The 22,161-nt window shown below is 49.6% G+C and overlaps 3 protein-coding genes across 6 annotated transcripts; 1 reads left to right on the top strand and 2 right to left on the bottom strand.

Annotated features, from left to right (window-relative positions):
- Positions 1 to 45: 45 nt before the first annotated feature.
- On the bottom strand, positions 46 to 9,938 carry hdac6 (histone deacetylase 6). 2 transcript variants are annotated; one of them, XR_006844043.1, is made up of 29 exons: positions 9,797 to 9,938; positions 8,665 to 8,750; positions 8,108 to 8,236; positions 7,532 to 7,617; positions 7,366 to 7,450; positions 6,945 to 6,985; positions 6,636 to 6,732; positions 6,446 to 6,543; positions 6,111 to 6,215; positions 5,963 to 6,031; positions 5,725 to 5,851; positions 5,429 to 5,494; positions 5,280 to 5,339; positions 5,109 to 5,198; positions 4,891 to 4,997; positions 4,717 to 4,784; positions 4,178 to 4,325; positions 3,978 to 4,106; positions 3,322 to 3,490; positions 2,946 to 3,151; positions 2,678 to 2,870; positions 2,361 to 2,510; positions 2,112 to 2,289; positions 1,895 to 2,031; positions 1,614 to 1,817; positions 1,306 to 1,449; positions 1,129 to 1,201; positions 852 to 980; positions 46 to 715 (listed from the first exon to the last, which is right to left on the bottom strand). XR_006844043.1 is itself a non-coding variant. In XM_046396381.1 (29 exons), exons 2-29 carry the CDS (start codon positions 8,737 to 8,739, stop codon positions 647 to 649), a joined length of 3,306 nt encoding a protein of 1,101 aa, XP_046252337.1. In that variant the 5' UTR covers positions 8,740 to 8,750; positions 9,797 to 9,938; the 3' UTR covers positions 46 to 646. The 2 variants fall into 2 exon arrangements, 1 of the variants encoding a protein (XP_046252337.1); XM_046396381.1 differs by having other exon boundaries at positions 1,055 to 1,201.
- A 103-nt stretch (positions 9,939 to 10,041) lies between these two features.
- Positions 10,042 to 17,124, bottom strand: cxxc1a (CXXC finger protein 1a). 2 transcript variants are annotated; one of them, XM_046396382.1, is made up of 14 exons: positions 17,004 to 17,124; positions 16,305 to 16,456; positions 16,116 to 16,216; positions 15,316 to 15,440; positions 14,840 to 14,995; positions 14,521 to 14,703; positions 14,348 to 14,449; positions 14,060 to 14,277; positions 13,753 to 13,960; positions 13,179 to 13,289; positions 12,770 to 12,819; positions 12,587 to 12,683; positions 11,279 to 11,431; positions 10,042 to 11,172 (listed from the first exon to the last, which is right to left on the bottom strand). In XM_046396382.1, the coding sequence occupies exons 1-14, from the start codon at positions 17,004 to 17,006 to the stop codon at positions 11,026 to 11,028; spliced, it is 1,806 nt and encodes a 601-aa protein (XP_046252338.1). In that variant the 5' UTR covers positions 17,007 to 17,124; the 3' UTR covers positions 10,042 to 11,025. The 2 variants fall into 2 exon arrangements, with proteins under 2 accessions (XP_046252338.1, XP_046252339.1); XM_046396383.1 differs by having other exon boundaries at positions 16,712 to 17,082.
- A 594-nt stretch (positions 17,125 to 17,718) lies between these two features.
- zgc:113363 (uncharacterized protein LOC791449 homolog) lies at positions 17,719 to 22,127 on the top strand. 2 transcript variants are annotated; one of them, XM_046396586.1, is made up of 5 exons: positions 17,719 to 17,860; positions 18,582 to 18,712; positions 19,105 to 19,242; positions 19,322 to 19,567; positions 21,106 to 22,127. In XM_046396586.1, the coding sequence occupies exons 2-5, from the start codon at positions 18,586 to 18,588 to the stop codon at positions 21,366 to 21,368; spliced, it is 774 nt and encodes a 257-aa protein (XP_046252542.1). In that variant the 5' UTR covers positions 17,719 to 17,860; positions 18,582 to 18,585; the 3' UTR covers positions 21,369 to 22,127. The 2 variants fall into 2 exon arrangements, with proteins under 2 accessions (XP_046252542.1, XP_046252543.1); XM_046396587.1 differs by having other exon boundaries at positions 17,742 to 17,860; positions 18,585 to 18,712.
- Positions 22,128 to 22,161: the final 34 nt, after the last annotated feature.

Below are 22,161 nucleotides of genomic sequence, written 5' to 3'. Positions count from 1 at the left end.
AGTTTGGAGCCTCAAACACAAACACATCACCTGTGAGAGCGACAGTCTGAGCTCTGGTGTTTATTTCCTGTACAAACAAGATGCTGCTGTATGAAAACGTGATGATTCATCTGAACGGTAATAAAACATTTACAAACCGTTTAAAAACCTTCCCCAATCGTTCGGTCAGAAACGCTGAACCGTGAAACAAAAGATCAGACAGCAGAAAAACAAGACTTTTTGATTTTTGTTCTTTTGTCACAGAAATTAAAAAAATAAAAATTTGTTGAGATGCTGGTGGTGGGCGTGGCCTCTTGGTGACATCATGACCACTCTGACAACTCAACTTCTTCCTCTTCTGTCCATGAGTAAACTTTAATTCTCCTCAGTTTTTAAATGAAACTAAATCCCTGCTGGTGAGAACTGAACTGTCAATCTGCTGGTGAGATATGATGAAGATGATGATGAAGGTGATGAAGATGACGATGATGAGCACCAGCACCCTTCTGCACTTAAATATAAAAAGATCACTTGTTCATTTGTTCTTGCTGCCACCAGACATCACAGGATTCCAAAAGGCTTCCCACAGGATGGCGTACATGCATGACTGGTGTCCAGACTGTCCCCCTGACGGTCCAGAGACGCCGTAGCAGCGGTCATCCTGCTCTCAGCTCCACGGGGGGACCTCCTCTCCGAACTTGGCGCAGTGAGCCGAGTTTTTAGCCTCAAACAGAATCTGAGCACGAGAAAACAAACGAGTGAAACACATTCAGCAGGTCAACGTTGAAATGTTTTCAGCTCGACTGGAAGCCTGGCTCTCGGTTAGACCTGCTCCCTGAGGTCACCTGTGCTGTGGTGCCAAAGTGACCTACCTGGTTGTGTACGTAGGCCTCACACAGGTAGCACCACACGGAGAGGTCCGAGAAGCTCAGGACTATCGGATGCTCAGACACGACGCCGTGATGCACCATGTGCTCGTTAACATATCGGCCGCAGAACACCTGAGACAGGAAGGAGAGCGGGTGAGACACGACTATGGCACCACCGCCAGGTGAGCCATTGAGCGACGGCTTACCTGGTAGCAGGTGAGACAGGTCCAGTTCTCAGTGTCGGAGCCACAGTCCTGACATGGCAGGAAGACGTCTATACCTGACGAGGGGAGGGGCCTAACAGCATCCAGGTGCGGACACCAGGACAGAGGGTCCACCACGTACAGAGTGGCCTGAGGACAGACAGGCAGACAGACAAGGAGGCAGGCAGACAGATCAGTGGCACAGAAAGAACACGTCAGAATTTGATTATTAAAGGACAGAAATATTTCCTGACGTCTGTCTGTCCTCCACACATCAGCTCCAGAGACGTCAGAGACTCCGACCAACCACAGGCTCCTTCTGTCTCCAGCTCCGCCCCCGTTCCACCAGCAGCCTCGTTTCCAGTGGCAACTGACTCTGAAGCTGCCACGGCAACAGCCTGTAAAGGGTTAACGGGACACCACATACAAAATACATCAGTAAAGATAAGTCTGTCTGTCTCTCCGCTTGTCTTTCACTCTGTCCGCAGCAACAGGACACGGGGACAAAACGTCAGACACCAACCAGCATGCACTGTGCTGCTGCTTCATACTTCCTGCTCACCTGGGGCTGCAGCTGCAGACTCTCTGCTGATTGGCTCTGCCCAGCTGTCACGTCACCTTCGAGGGTGACCTCCTGTGGGCTGAGCGGGACCTTCGAACTGGTCCCGCCCACCGGGGCAGACAGAGCAGGAGTGTGACTGGATGAGATCTGACTTATGTCCAAACTGGCCAATCCCTGTGTGAGCTGCTCCAGACCATGCTCCGTCTGATTGGACAGAGACATTCATTAAGGCATTTAAAACTATTAAGACTCTTTTCTTTTCATTTTGAATTCTATGTTACCTTTTCGTCCTCCTGTCCTGTGGGGGACAGCGGTGGTTTGTCTGCACCTCTCTGATCTGACTTCCTGCCTTTTCCTTTAGAACTACGGTTCCCACGATGCTTCAGGGAAGGCAGCGACGCCCGCACAGCCGCTGGGACTAACAGAAGGTCAGGAAGTTATTCAAATCAAACAAAACACCATAAACATAAAAGTGAAGCGGATGATGTGTGCACTGACTGCGTATCCTCAGTGACCGCCAGTAGGGGGCGTGTTGTCGGATGACCTCGTTGATCGTTGCTACGGCGCTGTGATGAGGGAGGGAGAGGGGCGTCACCAAGGCGGGAGGGGGGTCTCCTAGCAACACGCTGGTGCACATCGCCATGGAGTCAGAGATGGAGGATAAGTTATAACCTCCCTGAGAGAGAGAGAGAGGGATCAGTGAGCAAACGTCACCTCGCTTTACCTCGCAACACTCACTTCACTCACCTCCAGTATGAGCAGGACCCGACCCCCAGCCAGTGACATCAGCAGGTGTGTGAGGTGGGCGTATCCTTCCGGGGTCACGTGATATCCACCCAGCGGATCGCCCCGAGCTGCATCGAACCCAGCTGACACCAGGACCAAACCGGGGTCGAACTGCAGAGAGAGGATCAGCCAATCAGAGGCCACCGTCAACTTCATAGACTGTACAGTGGGCGGAGCCGCTGTGATGTCAGCCGTGTGAGAAGCTCAACGGGCGCAGCTCCGGCTGTTGCAAGAGCCGTGAGTGCGTGTGCGCGTGCGTTTGTGTGGTTGTGTGTTACCTCAGTGGCGATCGGCATGACAACGTGGTGAAAGGCAGCAAGGTAGTCAGAGTCGCCCATCCGCCCTCCGCTCCAGGCGATGTTGACGTTAAACCCGGACCCCTTGGACACGCCGACCCTGTCGGAGGCAGCGTCCTCTGAAGACGGGAAGAAAGTCCCGTTGTCATAGCGATGGAGGGAGATGTACAGGACACTGAAAAGAGGAGAAAATCACTTCAGCTCACTTAACTTCACGTCCCTTCAGACTCCTCCTCCTCCTCCTCCTCACCTGTCATCATCCTCAAACATGTGCTGTGTCCCGTTGCCATGGTGAACATCCCAGTCCAGGATGAGGACTCGGAGAAGTGCATCGTGTGATACTTTCTGGGCGTGGCGAGCAGCGAGCGCTGCCGTGTTGAAGAGACAAAAGCCACAGGGAGAATCTCTCTCTGCGTGATGACCAGGAGGACGAACGATCGCCACGCCGTTACTCACCTGGAGAGAACAAGACCACAACTCAGGTCACATGACCGTCATCAGCTACGTTAGCATCATGGTTCAGCCCAACCAGCCAATCAACACGCCACCACGTGCCCTCATGATCCGTGTCAGCCTGCCTGAGTTTCCTGTGTGTGTGTGTGTGTGTGTGTGTGTGGACACATTACCTGTCCCGTCAGGATCTTCTCCACAGCATTGAAGCATCCACCAGCAGCCAGCAGAGCAGACTGGAAGCTCTGGTTGTTGATGTAAATGGAGTTGAATTCAGCTCCCAGTTTGTGCAGATCTCTGGGCTTCATCACTGCAGTGGTCTTCATCAGCTCAATGTGCTGCACACTACACACAATTCACTTTCAGTTGACACTTTCCAATCAGAGCAGGCCGAGACCAAACTCTTTAATTACGTTTTGTAACACAGAGAAGCCAACATTCCCCCATCAGCAACAGTGCAGAGGAAACACTGACTTTAAACAGGCAGAAACCTCAGAGCAGACCCCGGGTCTAGATGGGTGGCCACACACACAGTCATGTTTCCATTCATTTCCTGGACGTTTAACCACCTGACCATAACAATCAACATCACCTGTCTGATCCTAAACTTACCTGAACCAAACGCTAACCTCAGCCTAACCTTAAAGCAACTCTTCACCCTGATATTTAATGATTCATGTTGTGGGGACTTGCATTTTGTCCCCATAAGGAAGGCAGGTTCTCACAGTGTGACTGTGTAAACAGATTTCTGTCCCCACAACTACAGGAACACACACACTTAAAAATGTGTGCACTCTTGATGTTCAGGTAAGACAATAAGACCTGGACGTACCTGTGGCACCTGGACAGCTCCTCCTCTGTTGCTGGGCGAGCTGGTATCCGCTGGCAGCGACTGACCAATCCCAGCTGCTGATGCTTGGAGAAGATTTTAAAGATCCTCTGGGGCTGCTCAGGGTGATGTCTGCAGACAGACAGTTTCATTATCACATTCACATTTCAGAAAACACACGTTCATATTCACAGGTGACTCACCTGTCCCACATGTTCACGTGCTCCATCATCCTCTCATCATAAACCAGACCCGTTGTCATGGCAACAGAGGGTGTGGCGCAGGTCTGCTTGGTTCTCTGTGTATTGGTCGTTTCTCCGATGACGCTTCTCTGAGCCAATGGGCTGCCGCCTGCACAGGAAGTCAGAAGGAAACAGGAAGTTTACAAGGTAAGATTCATGAAGTAGCGGCGGCTCTGAGCACGCTGACTTGCTGCCGATTGGCTGCTGGTCTGTAGGACCAACAGTTTTAATTGGCTGTAGGTTCATGTCGCGCTCCGATGCTCTGGCGTGAAGAAGTAGACCAGTCTGGTTTCAGTCGAGCGAGGACCGGCCCACAGACCGTGACAACATCAGGGTTTGGACTGTTTGAATGGTTTGAGTCGGCAGCCTTGTGGTGCTCCCACTGACCTGAACGCACCGTGTGCTGCGCGATAAAGACGATCTCATCCAGCTGAATGTGTCGACAGGATGGGATGACATGAACGGCTAACGCTGTTTCAAAATAAAGCTCAGAGTCCTACCCAGTATTTGCAGAGAGGCCCAGTGTGGATACAGAGCTGAGACGGTCCGAGAGATCGAGTCCAGAGCACTGAGAGACAGACAGAGAGACAGACAAACAGAGACGCAGACAGACAGCTCGTTAAGAATCATCCAGCGCTACTGATCAGCTGTGACTCAGGTGTTCCATGTGTTACCTGTCAGAGGGTGCGGTGGGTGGAGTCAGGGGAGGACAGGCTCCTCCCAGCAGAGCTCTGACACAGGCTGCAGCGCCCTCAGCTGTCGCCTGCAGGTTATAACCTCCCTATGCACACACACACACACACACATAGCAGAAGTATAAAGTTGCACAAAATGGAAATACTCGAGTACGCGTACGTGAACGGAGTGCTGGACTGAAGGCACTTGGTTTTACCTCGAGAGCGAGAACAAGTCGACCTTCTGCCAAACCCATCAACATGTGAGTCAGGATGTGGAAACACTGAGGACTCACACACATCTCCCCCTGAACACACACCCACACACACAGTCAGAGATAAGCTAGCGAAGGAACACCTCACGTCACTGATTTCAGATCTGTTTATACCTTCGGATCTCCAACTGCAGCATCAAATCCAGCAGAGACCAGAACCAACTGGGGCTGAAACTGAACACACACACATACAGTGAATGATGTGGACCTAAAGCTTCCTCTGTGTGTGTGTGTGTGTGTGTGTGTGTGTGTGTGTGTGAGACCTCATGGGCGACAGGCAACAGCAGCTGTTGGAAAGCTGTGATGTAATCAGCATCTGTCATCCCCGTCTAATGGAGGACAAACACAGATCAGGATGATGCGTTCAGGAACACCTCAGGCGGTAAAAACAGTCTGAGTTTGATTTTACAGTCTGACAAAAAGGACATTAACACTGTAATCAAAGATGTCAGCTGACCACAGATCAGCAGCTGAGAGCAGCTACATGACAAAAAGGTTTGTAAAGAGCAGATGTTGTCCCCCGGGGTCTCATGTCCCCTGAGGACACGGACAGTGTCACCTTGTCCCAGGGCAGGTTGATGTTTCTGCCTTCAGCTCGTCCACTGCCAACAAACTGACTATCAGACTCTGGGAGGTGAGGCCAGAAAGACCCGCCCTCATACCTGTGGACACTGAAGTACAGGACGCTGAGACACAAAGACAGAGACACAGAGGAGACAGAGAGAGGGAGACTGTTTCAAGTGGACAGACTGATCTTTTCGTGTTTTTGCAGCCATGATGGAGGATCAGGAGTTTACCTGGGGTCTTCCTGGAACAGGTACTGGATGCCTTGACCATGATGGACATCCCAGTCCACTATCAACACCCTGATACACACACACACACACAGACACACAGTTATTGTCAGTCATAACATTCCTGTATGACAGCTGTTTGCGTACACACCTGCTCACTGAGTGTCTGGTCCGAGCATATCGAGCTGCGATGCCAACATTGTTGAAAATACAGAAACCGTTGGACTTGCTGGCCTGAGCGTGATGACCTGGAGGTCTGGAGAGACAGACAATCAGCCAGACAGACAGGCAGTCAGACAGACAGTCGGACAGACAGTCAGACAGACAGGACCCGCTGAGGAGTCGGCTGTACCAGCTGGTGGTGAAGTCAGACTGGAGTGAGACAGTCCAGTCTGACAGTTGTCTTCCTGCTGGTAAACTGGTGAAAGTTGGATTTGTACAAGCTGACAAGCAGCACCTGAACACAGCAGCTGTGGTTGTTGTTACCTGATGACAGCGAATCCGTTCCTGAGTTCAGAATTCACAACCCGATCGATCAGCTGCAGGACTGAACCCACCGCCAACCCAGCCACCCGGAAGGACTCCTGACACACAGACACACACACACTTCTGTCTCTCTTTCTGTTCCGTCTCTTGTTGTGCAACACTCAAAACAAACGTGTGTGTGTATTCTTACTGGATGTAGGTAAACAGAGTCGTATTTCTCAGACAGAGTGTGTAATTCGCTGTCCGCCATCGTCTGAGTCGACTTCATCAGATCCACATACTGTTTCCTGCAAACACACACAGGAGAGGAAGGTACTTCACTTATCATTTCAAACTGCAGTAATCCGTAGTATTCTGCAGATTCTGATGCTGCTGGACTGTTTTGCACTTGTGACATCCATCCATTCAGCAATAAGCATGTGAACACGTCTGTCTGTTGTCATGTTGTCCCCTTGTGTCCGTCATGACAGAGACGTCTCTGAAGCGTGTGTGGACTCACGTGTGGGCGAGCAGCAGCTCTTCTTCTGCAGCTTCTCTGGGCTGAAACACAAACACACAGAGGAGAGACATGAGCGCCGTCCTCAGGACGCTCTGAGACGCCGCAGGTCTCTAAACGAGCTCTCTGTGCTCGAGTTCCACGTGGGAGCGTGTGGATGTTGTCATCAAGGCATCAACAGCACAGGTCTGCAGCACACAGATCTTCACCAATGAAGACAACATCTCCGATCATCTCACACTGCTGACGCCTTTTGTCTAGTTTGGATTTGGTGGCACAAACTGCATACTGCGTGTTTAAATTTGATTTGAAATCTGATTGGTGCGCAGAGAGAGACACAGACGTGTCCTGTTTGGACAGACGGCGCAGCTCAGAGTCACAGCGCCGATGTTCAGTCTGAATGTGAAATGGACGGGCAGCTGACCTCCACTCTGACGCAGTGAGACAGCAGGTCCTGTCTCTGCAGCTCCTCCATGATGGACGTCACCCTGTGTGGACTCTCTGGATGGCTGGACAACAAAACACAACACACAGTCAGTTCGCACAATTCAAATGCCACAAAGACATCTCAGCGCCACGATGAGGTTTACCTGAACTCCCACAGGCTCTCATGACGAGTGAAGACCTCAGAGTACACCAGACCAGTTCCAGAGGCCGCTGAGCGACTGGACAGATCCTACGCACACACACAGAGTCAGCATGTGACGTGTGTGTGCGTGTGTTTCTTGTCGTCAGTACTGGCAGGTCGCATCAGTGGACCAGTTCCAGTTCCTGCATGGGTCTGCACTCATGTTTGTCTGTAGTGTGTGTATGTAAAAATATATATACTGTCAATAAAGTGATTCTTCTTCTTCTTAGTTTGTCAGTTTGGTCCAGAGGGACTTTGCAGAAGATTTTTAGTTATTGATGAGTTTCGCCTGTTTGCTTGTTTGTTGTTGCTGTTGGAGTGTGAACAAACAGAACTGGCCAGCACCTCCACCGGCTGACGGAGGTGAATGTTAACATTTTATATACTGAGTCCTGCGCTTGAATTTAGTTGTATGACTTGTACAACGAAAACAAAGAATCGTATCTGCTGCTGACTGTACAAACACAGTTTTGTTAGTGAAGAGTCGCCACTCTGAGTTGTCTTTCACATCTGAAAACATTTAGCAGGGTCATCTCACCAGCATCTTCAGTCTGTCGCTCATCTCTCCCTCTTCCTCTCTGCTCCTCTCCATCCTTCCTCTCCTCTTCACCTCCTGCAGACTGCTCCCTCCTTTCCTTTCCTCCTTTCCTTTATCGCTGCTGCCGCACTGGAAACGCAAACATTTCAATGAGTGTCAGCTATAAGCAAGTTCAGCCTGACAGCAGAAGAAGAAAACAGAGTGGAACCTTCAGGTGAACGCGACACCGTGTGAGGTCAAAGTGCAGCTTCAGGTGTGTGTCAGGTATGAACGAGCCTGAACCTCTGGACTTTCTGATCAACACGTCCTATCGCACGCCTGAAGTGAGCTGTGAATATGCTGTACACCAACACGTGATATGAAATGACACATGATGGTCTGAGGTTTAAAGATAAACCACGTTAAGCCTGAGCATTAAGGAAGTAAACTGCAAACTGACTGATCCCTGATCAGCCAAGCAGTCCCACTTCATGTTCAACTGCTGATGGAAAACTGACCCGAGTGCCAGCAGCTTCCTGTTGTGTGTTGCGTGTGTGTGTGTGTGCCAGCTGACTAACCTGAGGAGACAGACGGGGTGATCGTCGCACTGACTTCAGTCCAGGTCCTGGAGGATCTGATGATCCAGACTGCATCTCTGCTCCAGCTGAAGAACAGCAACACAGCAGCTCATAGACGAAGACTCGCTCAGCACTGCGACTTGTCAATACTGTCAGCACTGGTCAATGAGCCGATCGATCAGTCCCACAGGCTGGGACATTACAGCACAGCTTCAGTGAAAGGTTCAGTGCACTGAGTATTTCTACCGTGTGCTATGAGTACTGTTACTGCAGTGAATGATCGGAATACTTTTTATCCAAGAACACCAAAAGGGTGTAATGGAAGAAAACTGCATCCTGTTATGTATCAGTCAGATTAAAGGAGCTGCTTTGCAGATCTTTTCATACTCTTTCTCTGAGATGACAACATTAAACTCTGTGGTGAAGTCGACCGTCAGTTTCAGCAGATCACAGACAAACTTACCAATCAGATTTGAATATGGATTTTTGTTTATGGTAATAACCCTGTTGTTCCGCAGCAAAGAGTTGTGTGGTGAAAAATTATGGACAAATATCTTCCCCAAGGGTAATGCTTGTTTGTAGAAATTAAATAGTAATACGGGAATTTCTGACACCTCAAAGTCACATTTAGACAAGAAATCAATTCCTCCAACCTTTTAAAAAATTTGTTAGGAATATGGGACTTTTGAGATTTTAGTTTTTGTTTATCCTATTTTTATACTCCTCACTTTTCACCTTTCTTGGTCGGGAATACTGCATGTACTGCATGTGTCTGCAAGAACAAGAATTTCCCTTCAGGGATAAATAATTCTGATTCTGATTCTGATTGGACTGGTTTCCCACTGCGTTCAGTTAAAAATTCCAAAAATAATGTTGTTATTCAGACGGAGAAAGACGAAATAATCCGGGAAGAAGACGAAGCTTGAGCAAGAAGGATAAACTGACAACTGAGACAAGTGCCGGGGCCAGGACCGGGACCGGGGCCGGGGCCAGAGCCAAGACCCGGAACCGGAAAATGGCGCGGGGGGCTGTCTGTAACAGCGTCCCCCTGCAGTGTTAGCTAACCCGTTAGCCTCAGCCAGCGAGCGGCGCTACAAAGTGTTTGTAAGCGATCAGAAACATGGAGACTTACGGCTGCTTTCGGCTCGTCTTCTTCTGCTGCTGAGCGCCAACTGAACGTCACGCCTGTCGCATAAGTTTGACGTCACCGCGCAGGGCGGTGCGTCCCGTTCAGAAAAACAACTTTTACCAAGCCACAGTTTACACGACGTCACTTCATCTCTGCGCCATTTTGTTCAGATCCAGTTTAGACTGGATTTTAAATATTCCTGTGATTTCTATTTGTCATAAAAAGAATCGATCTTCAATCAGTATTAACGTAAAATATGTCTTTAATCCAGTCAATTTCATCTGAAGTCAACGTCTCAGATGGACAGAAAGTGAGGAGCTCGATTCTCAGGTTCCATCACCACAAAACGTAATTTACCAGGAAAACATCAGCAGTTTTTTAATGTTTGTATACAACAACAACACGAAGAAAAAGCAGAAAGTGGTTCCAAACAGAGTATAAAAACGACTGGCAGAACACTGAAATACAAAACAATGGATAACAGAAGAAGAAGAATATCAGGATTAAAAAGTGCAATAAAAACAGAACATTTTAAAGTTTCAGCTGTATGTAGTGTTTTTATTTTTCTGTCCGTCTGCAGGACAACTGGGTATTCAAAGTGTCCAATATTCACTAATCAAAGGAAATCTGAAGTAATTTGGCTTCACAATAAAAAGGTAGGAAAAAGTGGGAGGAAGCCGGAGAAAACCCACACAGGCTCAGGGACAACATGCAAACTCCACAGAGAAGAGCCCAGACCGGGATTCGAACCTGGAACCTCTCGCCGCACCACAGTGGCGCTCCCTACTGACTCGTATAAAACATTAAAAACTGTGGTGTTCCACCTCTCATCACATCCACGTCTCATGTTGGCTGTCAGGATGAGGAAGATCTTCTCATACTCTCAGCAGATCACACGAGGAGGGAATTTCATGTGCTTCTGTGAGCTGCGTCGACTTCCCACAATGCTTTGTGTCTCTGATGTCACACTCAGATGTTCACAAACACGTCTTTTCTCCGTGCCTGTTTCCTTGCCTGTCGCTATGCTGGTGTACCTGTCTGTGTCCCTGCCTGTCTCTCTGTCTGTCTCCATGCTGGTCTACCTGTCAGTCTCTCTGTCTGTCTATCTCTGTCTCGCTGCCGGTCTACCTGTCTGTCTACCTGCCTGTCTCTCCATCTGTCTCCCTGACTGTCTCTATGCTGGTGTACCTGTCTGTCTCTATGCCTGTCTCCCTGCTGGTCCACCTGCCCGTCTACCTGTCCTTGGCAGAGCGCAGGTCAGTTGTGATTGGGTCGTGTTGGATGGTCTGGTGCAGCATCAGAGCCAGTAAACCGGCTCGATTGGTCATCGCCATCCGCAGATTCCTCTCCTGTTCAAACAGCTCGTCCAGCTTGTACCACTGACAGACAGACAGACAGATAGACAGACAGACATGGACACATGGTTACATCCTGGACTCCAGCCTTCACTGTGATGTGAATAAGGTTCTGCTGGCAGCTCGTTACCACTCGGACTCTCTCCAGGTCGACCTCAGCGCGGCGAAGTTTCTCCCAGCAGTAGTGTTTGTTACACTTCCTCTTTGAGACTCGACAAAACTCTCCTGTGGGCTCAAACACGTCCTTAACCAGAGGACAACCACACACCTCGTCTGCCGGGACCTGATGGCGAGACAGGCAGAGAGACACAGAGACAGGGAGGCTTAAACCTCACTCACACACTTTGACTTAATCAGACTTCCTGCTGATGGTCACCAGCAGTGTGACAGGTGGTCACCAGCACTACGACGGGTGGTCACCAGCAGTACAACAGGTGGTCACCAGCAGTGTGACAGGTGGTCACCAGCACTACGACGGGTGGTCACCAGCAGTACGACGGGTGGTCACCAGCAGTACAACATGTGGTCACCAGCAGTACAACATGTGGTCACCAGCACTATGTCGGGTGGTCACCAGCAGTACAACAGGTGGTCACCAGCAGTACAACATGTGGTCACCAGCACTATGTCGGGTGGTCACCAGCACTACGACGGGTGGTCACCAGCAGTATGACAGGTGGTCACCAGCACTACGACGGGTGGTCACCAGCAGTACAACATGTGGTCACCAGCACTATGTCGGGTGGTCACCAGCACTACGACGGGTGGTCACCAGCAGTATGACAGGTGGTCACCAGCACTATGTCGGGTGGTCACCAGCACTACGACGGGTGGTCACCAGCAGTATGACAGGTGGTCACCAGCAGTATGACAGATGGTCACCAGCAGTACGACGGGTGGTCACCAGCACTATGTCGGGTGGTCACCAGCACTACGACGGGTGGTCACCAGCAGTATGACAGGTGGTCACCAGCAGTATGACAGATGGTCACCAGCAGTACGACAGGTGGTCACTAGTACAACGGGTGGTCACCAGCAGTATGACGGGTGGTCACCAGCACTACGACGGGTGGTCACCAGCACTACGACGGGTGGTCACCAGCAGTACAACATGTGGTCACCAGCAGTATGACAGGTGGTCACCAGCACTATGTCGGGTGGTCACCAGCAGTATGACAGGTGGTGACCAGCAGTATGACAGGTGGTCACCAGCAGTACGACAGGTGGTCACTAGTAAAACGGGTGGTCACCAGCAGTATGACAGGGGGTTACCAGCAGTACGACAGGTGGTTGTCGCTGGAGACTGACAGACAGTCAAGGTGCAGCACAGACCGCAGTAGCTTCATTGTGTTGTCAGAAGGACAGCTGCAGAGTGATGCTGGACATGGCAGAAGAACCAGCATTTCAGAAACGTCAGCATTTGAACCATCTGACCCACCTTCGGGTCTCTGGAGTGTTCTGGACACAGAACCTGCAGCCGCTTGCAGTACGTCTTACTCTGAGGGTTGTACACGTCACAGAACAACCGGGTCGCCCTGAAACACAGACAGAGTTGTGAGAGACAGACAGCGTACAACCTCTGAGAAAAGACAGAGACAGGCAGACAGACAGGCGGTCTTACCCCTCGATACGAGTCGGGTACATGGAACCAAACGATGTCTGACTCTCGTACTGTTGGACAGACAGATGGACAGTTGGTCTTAGCTGTTTCATAGAGTATTTAAACACAATCTGCTATTGGACACACAAGACAAAATTAATTCAGATGATTTGGTTTTGATTTCCTGTCTTTTTAAAGCGAGTGACTTCGTTTCGGCTCCCGTCAGTCTGACGAGCAAACGCCATCAAAATTACTTTCATTACTCTTCACAAATATTCCTCCGTTAGCGGTCAGAGTCTCCTGTCCACCTGGACGTGACCTTCAGCCTCCAGGACGCTCGTTAAGACGACTGACCTGCCTGTCGGCCCCCTTCTGACAAACGCCTTCACAGGTACGACTTTCAGCAGGTTAACTGACCCTGCTAACTGACCTTAGCGTAGCATCTCTCCATGTGTCTCAGCGCCACCTTCGGGTTAACAGGATGACTGCAGGAAACACAGAAGATCTGAAGGTCTGTGTCATCACCTTCACCTTCAGTCACCTGGAGAGACAGGCAGGCAGACAGACAGTTCAGACAGACAGACAAGCAGGCAGATCAATCAGACAGACAGGCAGACAGATCACACAAGCAGGCAGACAGACAGGCAGACAGACAGATCTTACAAGCAGGCAGACAGACAGACAGACAGGCAGACAGACAGACAGACAGACAGGCAGACAGACAGACAGATCTTACAAGCAGGCAGACAGACAGACAGACAGACAGATCAGACAGACAGGCAGACAGATCTTACAAGCAGGTAGACAGACAGATCAGACAGACTGACAAGCAGGCAGATCAGACAGACAGGCAGGCAGCCAGCAAGCGGACAGATCATACAAGGAGGCAGACAGACAGACAGATCAGACAGACAAAGAAACGGGCAGACAGACAGGCAGTCAGTCAGACACACAGACAGATCAGACGTAAGAGTGAACTGTCCCCCCGTCCCTCTGTCTCGTACCTCTTCGTGGTGTTGGACCTGCTGCTGTTTGGCGTTGGCTATGATGCCTTCAAGTTCGTGGAAACGTTTCTCCATCAGCGTTAGGCGGAGCCTCGCTGCCTGCTGCTCCTTTCTGATTCGCTCCAGCTGTCTCCGCCCCATCTCCTCAGCAACACACGGACTCTGCTGCCACTGCTGGATCCTCTGAGGGAGGATCTCATAGATACGACTGAGGGACAGAGACACAAACGAGTCCAACATGAGTCAGCTGGGCTCAGATGTCTTCAGCCTCACCGACTGCGTTGGGCTGCCGTGTGATGAGACTCACTTGGCTGCAAGCTTCATGCCACAGTCCTCGGAGCAGTATTTGGAGTTGGCCCTCGCCGGCTGGACACATCCTGGTCCCAGACACTGTCTCAGAGTACCGCCCACCTCCTTAACTCCGCCCTCTCCTCCTCGCTCGCTGTGCCGCACGCGCTCCCTGTGACGCTGCTTCGCTTTGTGACGTCGAGGCTTCACCTCCTCCTTAGGAGCGGAGACGGACTTCTGCAGGGTAGGACAGGTGTGTTAGTGACATCATCAGTGACATCAGTAGTCCAGCTAAACCTGTCCTCACCTTCTTCTCCGGCTTCTTCTCTCGTCTCTTGACGTGCTTCACCTTCACGGCTTTCTTCCTCAGAGAGTCCAAATGAGCGTCCTCATCCTCGCTGCGCCACACCTGCGACAGGAAGAAACATCAAACCAACAGGAAGTGCTTGTTCTGACAGATGATTGGTCACACATACTGACCAGGTCTCTGTATCCCGCAGCTTTATATTGCTCATAAAGCTCCAGCTCGCTCTCACTGAACGCCTCCTCTTCTTCATCCTCCTCCTCCTCCTCCTCTGTCTGATGCCCCGCCCCCTTCCTTGTTAAGCTCCGCCCCCTATTGCTGCTGTTACTGATCTCCTCGTCTTTGACGCGAAGCATCTTCTGCTCAAAAATCAAAAATAACATCATTAGAATTTTCACAAGGTTTCACTGACATAACACACAACCAGGTGGACACGGTGGTTTGTCCAACACGTGGTTTGTCCCTGCGTTCAGGCTCCACGCCGTCCGGACTCACCCGGGCTCGGACCTCACACTGCCTCAGTCGACACTTCTGGCGGATTTTATTTGGACCTCCGAACTTCTTCATGTCTTTACAGAAGTCGCACTGAGCGCAGTCCTCCGTCCTCAGGCAGGCGTCGCACTCGCCACACATCCTGGCCGAACGCTTAATCTGAACCGGAACATCAGATCAGAAGCAGAATATTCTGCAAACCACTGAACTGAGGACACACTGGACTCAACATACAACGTTCTCATGTGGGATACTGAGAGTTTAAATGGAAGCAATGAAAAGGACTTTGTGTCATTTGAAAGGCAATAAATAAAAGCAGTTAAAGTTGACAAAGTTAGGACTGCAAAAAGTTAGAAAAGAGAAAAGCAGCTGAAATGTCAGCTGAGGAGTCAGCTGAGTCGCCTGATCAAGAACCGTACAGAACATCACTGTAACACACACACACACACACAGCAACACACACCTTGTTGCCAGGTTACCTGTGAGCCCCGCCTCCTGTCAGTCCTCGGTTGGGGGGTGGAGCTCCTGTCCTCCCTCTCTGGCTCCGACTCCTTCTCCTTGGTCTTCTTTGGACGATATTTGACCTCCAGAGACGGGTCTCTGTCTGCAAAGGACACCACACACAGCTAAGATCAGATCAGAGGGGCCTTCTTGAGTCCCGCAGCGTCACTCACATCGTCACAGCAGCACGTGGACAGCAAATAAACGTGTCCATACATCAAGTCAAAAATATGCAAAGGTCCGAGCACTCCTCGCTGCACGTCACAGAACGCGTCACAAGGCTTAGTTTGTGACTTGGGGTTTTGACCTGTGGATGAACCGGTCTTTGTCTGAAGGTGTGAAGGGTCTAAGAGGTGACCGAGCCACCCCTCCACAGACGCATGGCGCAGCACAGCACAGCACAGCCCACTCATCATATCTGCATCCAAAGGACAAGGACTCGAGCAAAGAAGACCGGTGGTTTGAGGGAGCTGCGAGACCATCTGTGTCCAGACCAAACACCCATCACTGAGCAGAGGTGGTGGCTTACGACACCAACTTTCAGCCGCCTGCAGCGCAGACGCTTTAACCCCCATTCACACCTTGACCCATGTGACCATAACGACTCACATGAAGGCAGCGGGTGTGCACGACCTTCAGAAGCTCCGAAGCGGACGACTGAGAACCTACACCCACATGTCATGTGTGGCTGCTGGTCCGAGACGTGATGACGACGAGCAGAGACAGGAGGACACGTCAACCTGATTTCTGTCTCATACTGACATGAGAAGACACTGACCTCTGCAGGACGGACAGAACCACACTCTGATGGCTTTGGCTGCTTTTTCTGAAACTCCAATGCAGTTTCCATGAAACCACTCGGTACAGCTGTCGCACCCTCTGACAGACAGACAGACAGACAGTCAGACGGGTTAGTGTTGTGAATGTTCTTGAAATCTGTTCATGTGCTGATTTTGAGGTTTATTACATCATGAAGCAGTTGATGTCTGGTCTCCTGCAGATGCAGTACACAGGACCGCTGGGAGTTTCCATGGCAACCTCTCCTCCTCCTCCCCCTCCCTCCTCCTCTTCCTCCTCTTCCTCCTCCGGGCCTCGCTCTGCTCCTACTGCCTCCTCAGACTGAAACACAACAAACGTCGTTACAACAACAGCAACAGGAAGTCTGCTGGAAAATAAAAGCCGCAAACCTTTAAAACTCTTAAAGACAGCACAGAGGGGTTTCTGTGTCCACACCGCATCCCAGCAGGTCTGGACCCGAAACCACTTCACCCTTCAAACCTGGAGGAGGACCTCTGCATGGAGACTGGGGCTCATACTGAGAACTGAATTAACTACCAAAGGATCGGAGCGTTCTGGTCTGTGAAGCATCAGAACCTGTTTGAGTGCACACTCGGTCAATAATCCTGGTCCTGATGTAATCCAGAGCTGTGAAGGCAGACATCACCTGAATCCTTCATTCTTCTTATGAATCAACATCTCAGCTGCTTTCTGCATCCAGACCAGCTCAGACCAGGTCCTCACTGAGAACCACCAGACTAACAGAAACCGAATCGCGAGAGTTCACGTGTCTGCTGTTTTAACGCAGTCCAGCAGCTCCGTTACTCCCTCCACCTGAACAACATCTGTCTGTCTGTCTGTCTGTCTGTCTGTCCACATAAAGACTCACCATTACGTCGGTGACCCACACACCGCAGAACAGACGCTCCTCCTCGTCACAGCTCCGTTTCTGTACACTCTCTTTGTTTCGCCTCCTCCTCCTCCTCCTTCTTCTGGGGGGAAAGGAAGCAACAGCAGAACAGCAGTTGGAGGGCAGCCGCAGCAGCAGCGACACCAACAGGACGGAGAGTGAACTACATCTGAATTAATTAAGTGACATGTAACGTTTGTATTTTCATTTTAAGACTTTAAGGTTTGACAGTTGCCTTCGTTGAGATCAATGAAATGCTGCACAATTTTAGGTCCGCTGGACATCACAGTTTATTGTGAGAGGAAAGGAAAAGAGCTGCAGTTCTGACGGAGACCAGCAGGGGGCAGCATTGGAACGCTGGAGCAGATGGAGGAGCGAAATGTTCCCCTCGCTCGAGATTTTACTTCAGTTCACAAACGTTTGATCAAAATGTATTTAAGTGCGTGTTGGCACGAGAGTTTTTAATAAAGCGCTCATATGTGAAAGTTAAAATGGTTATTATTCGTATTAAAAGTGACAGTGTGTGTGAGTGTGTGTGTCCGTGTGTGTGTGTGTGTGAGTGTGTGTCCGTGTGTGTGTGTGTGAGTGTGTGTCCGTGTGTGTGTGTGTGTGTGTGTGTGTGTGTGAGTGTGTGTCCGTGTGTGTGTGTGTGAGTGTGTGTCCGTGTGTGTGTGTGTGTGTCCGTGTGTGTGTGTGTGTGTGTGTGTCCGTGTGTGTGTGTGTAAGGAAGCAGAGGAGGCGGTCACACACGCGTGTGCTTCAGGGGCAGCAGACTGTTGGCTGAAGAGAAGTCAAAGCAGAGAAGAGAAGCAGCTTGTGTGTGAGAGCAGCTGCAGGTGAGTTTGATGTTGTCCTTCTGTTGTCCTTCTGTCCTTCTGTTGTCCTTCTGTCCTTCTGTCATCCTTCTGTCCTTCTGTCCTTCTGTTCTTTAGCGCCTCATTATGTCTTCTCTTTAGTTCATTGTTGAAGGATTCAGATCCTTTGAGGCAGTAAAAGTACTAATACTACAAATGGCATTCAAAACTTAACTGAAGTATTATCAACAGAATGTACATAAGTACTCAGAGTACTCATGTTGCAGTGCAGTGTGTTCCTGTGGTATGTCGTGTCAGTTGATGTGTCAGTGGGTTAATCCTCTGAGCAGCAAGCAGGGTCAATGTTTGAGTACAGTACCTGAGTAAAAGTACTTTACCTTCCACTGACTGTAAACAATCTGAGCGCACAGGACAAATAAAAATTAAGAAAATGTAAAATAAAGAAATACATTTTAAGTCAGTCAGCTGATTGATGTAAGTGTTTATCGGTGAGTTTGGGTTCATGTCGACGTGACGTTCAGGCGAGCCGTCCGGACTTTAACGACACTCACAGAGATGAGCTCCTGTCAGCTTTCACAATACATTTAAATGTGTTCCAGTTTCAATTGTTGTTCAAGTTTTTGTTTTGTGTTGGCTAACAAACTCTGATTTAAATGTCACTTCTGATTGCTGAAAAAGAACCACAGCTGAGTCCACGTCAGCAGTCCTGGCATTTAATCTCATAATGATCACATTACATCAGCAGGATGGATGTGACATCACACTGCAGTGGCTGTGACATCACAGAGAGTGGAGCCAATCAGAAACAAATCCAATGCGAATGTGCTTTGAGCCAGACAGCAGCCAATGGGACGCTCCCACATCACAACACAGGTGAGACAGAAAGCTACACTGACCTGAGATCAGTAAAATGGAGCTGGGTTCCACATCTGGATCCATACTCCTCCGTGACCTGGAGGAGGACGCCGACAGACGGCTTGCTCTCACAGGACGTCTCTGTGGGACACACACTGTGTTTTTACCCTGAGCTCAGACTCACAGGCCAACGCCACAGGCTGATGTTTGTCAGAGGCTTCCAGACAAACATTAATGGAAACCTGAGTGGTTAAAGCATGTAGCAAACAGCAAAGCAGAGTGTGTGTATGAGCCCACAGTCTGAGTCTTGTGACAACCTGGACACTCACCTGAGCTCACCTGTAAATCAGCCTCCCCTCATCATAGTGACGTGCTGCATTGTTCTGATCTTTTAACTCCTCCTCCTGCAGAGGAGGCCCCTCCTCCTCTCTCTGATAGGTCAGAGGACGGTGACAGTGGGGACGACTCTTTAATGGACAGCTCCTCCACCAATGACGTCTCTCGGCTCCTGCCCACCCAGCCAGCTTCTGCGCTCCGGAAACAGAAAGGTAACTGTTGAACACCTGGATCTGACATCAACTGTCTCTAGTGTGATGTCATCTCTGATGTCGTCTCTCTGTCTCTCAGGTGTGGACAGCTCATCAATGTCTCCTCCGCCTCCTGTCTGTACTCCTCCACCTTCCTCTGTCACCTCCCCTCCTCCTCCTCTTCCTTCATCCCAGACGTCCATCTGTGCCACACACGGCTGCAGCCTTCCTCATCATCACCATCGTCGTCATCAGCACGGCACCAATCCGAAGCGTCTCTCCTCGACAAGAAGCGACGCCTCCTTGAAGACAGACGCTGCCCACATTAAGGAGGTCGCTGGAGATGGTGAGCCAGTCAGTAATCGTCCGTAGAAACGAGAATATTAAAGCCACAGCAACAGAAACTCAGCGTTGTGTGACAAAGTTCAGCCTCAGTTTTATAGTTTTTATGTTTATGTTTAGATTTTATTGTATTAAATTAATATTTTTACTTCTGTTTTTATTATAATTCTTTGGCCTGTTGATTTCTAATCTTGGTTGGAGCAACTGTAACAAACCCAATTTCCACCAACGGTCAGTAAAGTATTCTGATTCTGATTCAGTACAGGCAGTTTGTCCCTCAGGGCTTACTGTAGAAAAGACTCGACTCGACCAAACACAACAAGTTTCGACTCGACTCGACTCGACTCGACTCGACTCGGCTCGGCTCGACTCGACTCGACTAAAAGTGATGCTGTCACAGCATTTGATATTTCCTGTTCACTTCCTGTTCATGCTTTCATCTGAATGTGGAAGGGACTTCAGATTTGTTTGTGCATGACGACAGGCAGTAGACGCACTTTTAGCTCGTTAGCCTGCTAGCTTGTAAGCAGTTAGCTGGCTATCTGTAGATGGGCTGAGTTTGCAGAGACGTTTTCCAGCACTTTAGCTGACACAGAACTTCCTGACAGTATTAATAATTATTCTGAATTTAGATCATCCTTCATCATCTCCAGGTCACCTGCTTAGAGTCGGTCTGATGTCCTCCTGTCTCTGTGGAGCACTTCATATCTGACAGGAGGACAGTTAGACAGGCAGGCAGGCAGACGGGCAGACAGACAGACAGACAGGTAGGCAGGCAGGAGACGGATGGACGACCGGTATTCCAGTCTGACAGGAAGCAGAAAACACACTCTCATCTCACCGTTATCGGCCTTCTACGTGGAGGTCTGCTTATCTCTGCCGGACACACACAGACTGATGTTCCCTCCCATCAGTCGGTTTGTTTTCTACCCACCAACGCCCACCTCAGCCCACTTAAACGGACTGATAGCAGGACTCAACAGTCCTCTGCTAAGTCAGAGTCTGTTTGTTAAATCCAAAGACTGAATCCAAGTTTATCTGGAATTAATATCAGAGTTACACTCACGTTTGGATCCGATTATCCTAAACCAGGAGCTCGAAGTGAATTTGCATTGGATTTGTTTCTGATTGGCTCCACTCTCTGTGATGTCACAGCCACTGCAGTGTGATGTCACACTGTGATCATTACAAGATTAAATGCCAGGACTGCTGACGTGAACTCAGCTGTGGTTCTTTTTCAGCATTCAGAAGTGATATTTAAATCAGAGTTTGTTAGCCAACACAAACCTCAGCTAATCTGATGTGACCTCAGTTTGAACTCAGTTAGTGATCACAGAAATCTGTTTCCTAAGTCCATTTAAGGAACAAAAGCCCATCTCATCTTAGGACAGGAATTTGGCTGGTAGGACTGAAGAATTCCCAAAGTTAGGACGGTGCAGACCCTGTCCTAAATTCAGAAAGATCGACAACAGCAAGCTAACATTGACGTTAGCTGTAGCTTTCAATGTCTCCTGTCTGCTCTGATTGTTTCTGTCTCTACAGACTGTTGTGTTCACTGTCTCCTGGCCTGTCTGTTCTGCGAGGTTCTGTCCATGTGTTCGGCTCTGGGGGAGTGTCTGGCGTGTGGAGTGGGCGGAGTTGGTTGCTGCGATGCTGCAGTTAGCTGCAGCTGTTGCATGGAGGCAGCCTGCACAGAGGAGGCGTGTCAGGCCGTGTTGGATTGTGGGATACTGGAGGGCTGCTGTGGCTCGTCAGACTGTTTGGAGATCTGTCTGGAGTGCTGCTCCATCTGCTTCCCAACATAGAACAGCCAATCAGAAAAGGACTACAAGATGATGTCAGAGCCCTGGAAGAACATGGACTGTTCTGCAGGTGGACCAAAGTTCTCCTCCAATTAAAACCTTTACCTGTTGTCTAATTGTCTTCACTCACACGTCCTTGTTGGACAGACAGGTGGACATCTGTCTGTCAGTCCTCTTGTCCCTTCAGAGTCCTCTGTATAAAATGCATTAACGTTGTCATACACCATCATTTATTGGTTTCTTGGATATTTTGGTGCAAAAAGAATATAATATTTCTGGAGTAGAAATACACAAACACAAAATGTGAAGTACAAGTATCTAGTGTGCTGTGTAAGTATTGTACTTGAGTAAGCTCAGCAATGTACTTCTGGAAAACTAAAACTCCAAAGATTGTCAACTTAAATAAACTCCAGCTCAGCTCCGGGTCTGTGATTGACAGCTCAGGAGGAGGCGGGATGGGTGGGACAGGAAGTGGGTCCTGCTGGGACAGGAAGTGTGTGTGTGTTTGTTGAAGCGACATGCCAGGACGTCCAAACAGGAAGCAGGAAATCACTGAAATGACAACGGCACCTGACCCTGACCCCACCAAAGACACACACACACACATCACAATAAAAACAATAGTCTTGATTTTTCCACAGATTTCACCCAAAAACACTGATCTCCAAACAGTTTTTGTGTTTTAAACCTGAGGCTCATGAGATAAATGTGCTAAACAAAATCTGAGTTTTCTCTCTCACATTTCTCGAAACCCTCTGACTTGTTTCAATAAACTGATTCAGAAAGCCCATGATGT

This window comes from Scatophagus argus, chromosome 8 (genome assembly GCF_020382885.2).
Source record: "Scatophagus argus isolate fScaArg1 chromosome 8, fScaArg1.pri, whole genome shotgun sequence".
In the NCBI taxonomy this organism is placed as follows: Eukaryota; Metazoa; Chordata; class Actinopteri; family Scatophagidae; genus Scatophagus; species Scatophagus argus.
The sequence above is the reverse complement of the archived record's forward strand: the minus strand, read 5'-3'. Positions and strand labels throughout refer to the sequence as shown.

What these genes read in the sequence shown, in the direction of transcription:
- cxxc1a (XM_046396382.1), bottom strand. An exon ending in GACATCAACTGCTTCATGAT is followed by an intron (nt 16,217 to 16,304) that starts GTAATAAACCTC and finishes TCTGTCTGTCAG; the next exon opens with AGGGTGCGACAGCTGTACCG. An exon ending in AACACTCCAGAGACCCGAAG is followed by an intron (nt 11,432 to 12,586) that starts GTGGGTCAGATG and finishes TCTCGCCATCAG; the next exon opens with GTCCCGGCAGACGAGGTGTG.
- hdac6 (XM_046396381.1), bottom strand. Translation starts at nt 8,739, where the DNA reads ATGCAGTCTGGATCATCAGATCCTCCAGGACCTGGACTGAAGTCAGTG. An exon ending in ACCAGACACTCAGTGAGCAG is followed by an intron (nt 6,032 to 6,110) that starts GTGTGTACGCAA and finishes TGTGTGTATCAG; the next exon opens with GGTGTTGATAGTGGACTGGG. An exon ending in TCAACCTGCCCTGGGACAAG is followed by an intron (nt 5,495 to 5,724) that starts GTGACACTGTCC and finishes GTCCTCCATTAG; the next exon opens with ACGGGGATGACAGATGCTGA.
- zgc:113363 (XM_046396586.1), top strand. Translation starts at nt 18,586, where the DNA reads ATGGATGTGACATCACACTGCAGTGGCTGTGACATCACAGAGAGTGGA. An exon ending in TGCGCTCCGGAAACAGAAAG is followed by an intron (nt 19,243 to 19,321) that starts GTAACTGTTGAA and finishes TCTGTCTCTCAG; the next exon opens with GTGTGGACAGCTCATCAATG. An exon ending in TAAGGAGGTCGCTGGAGATG is followed by an intron (nt 19,568 to 21,105) that starts GTGAGCCAGTCA and finishes CTGTCTCTACAG; the next exon opens with ACTGTTGTGTTCACTGTCTC.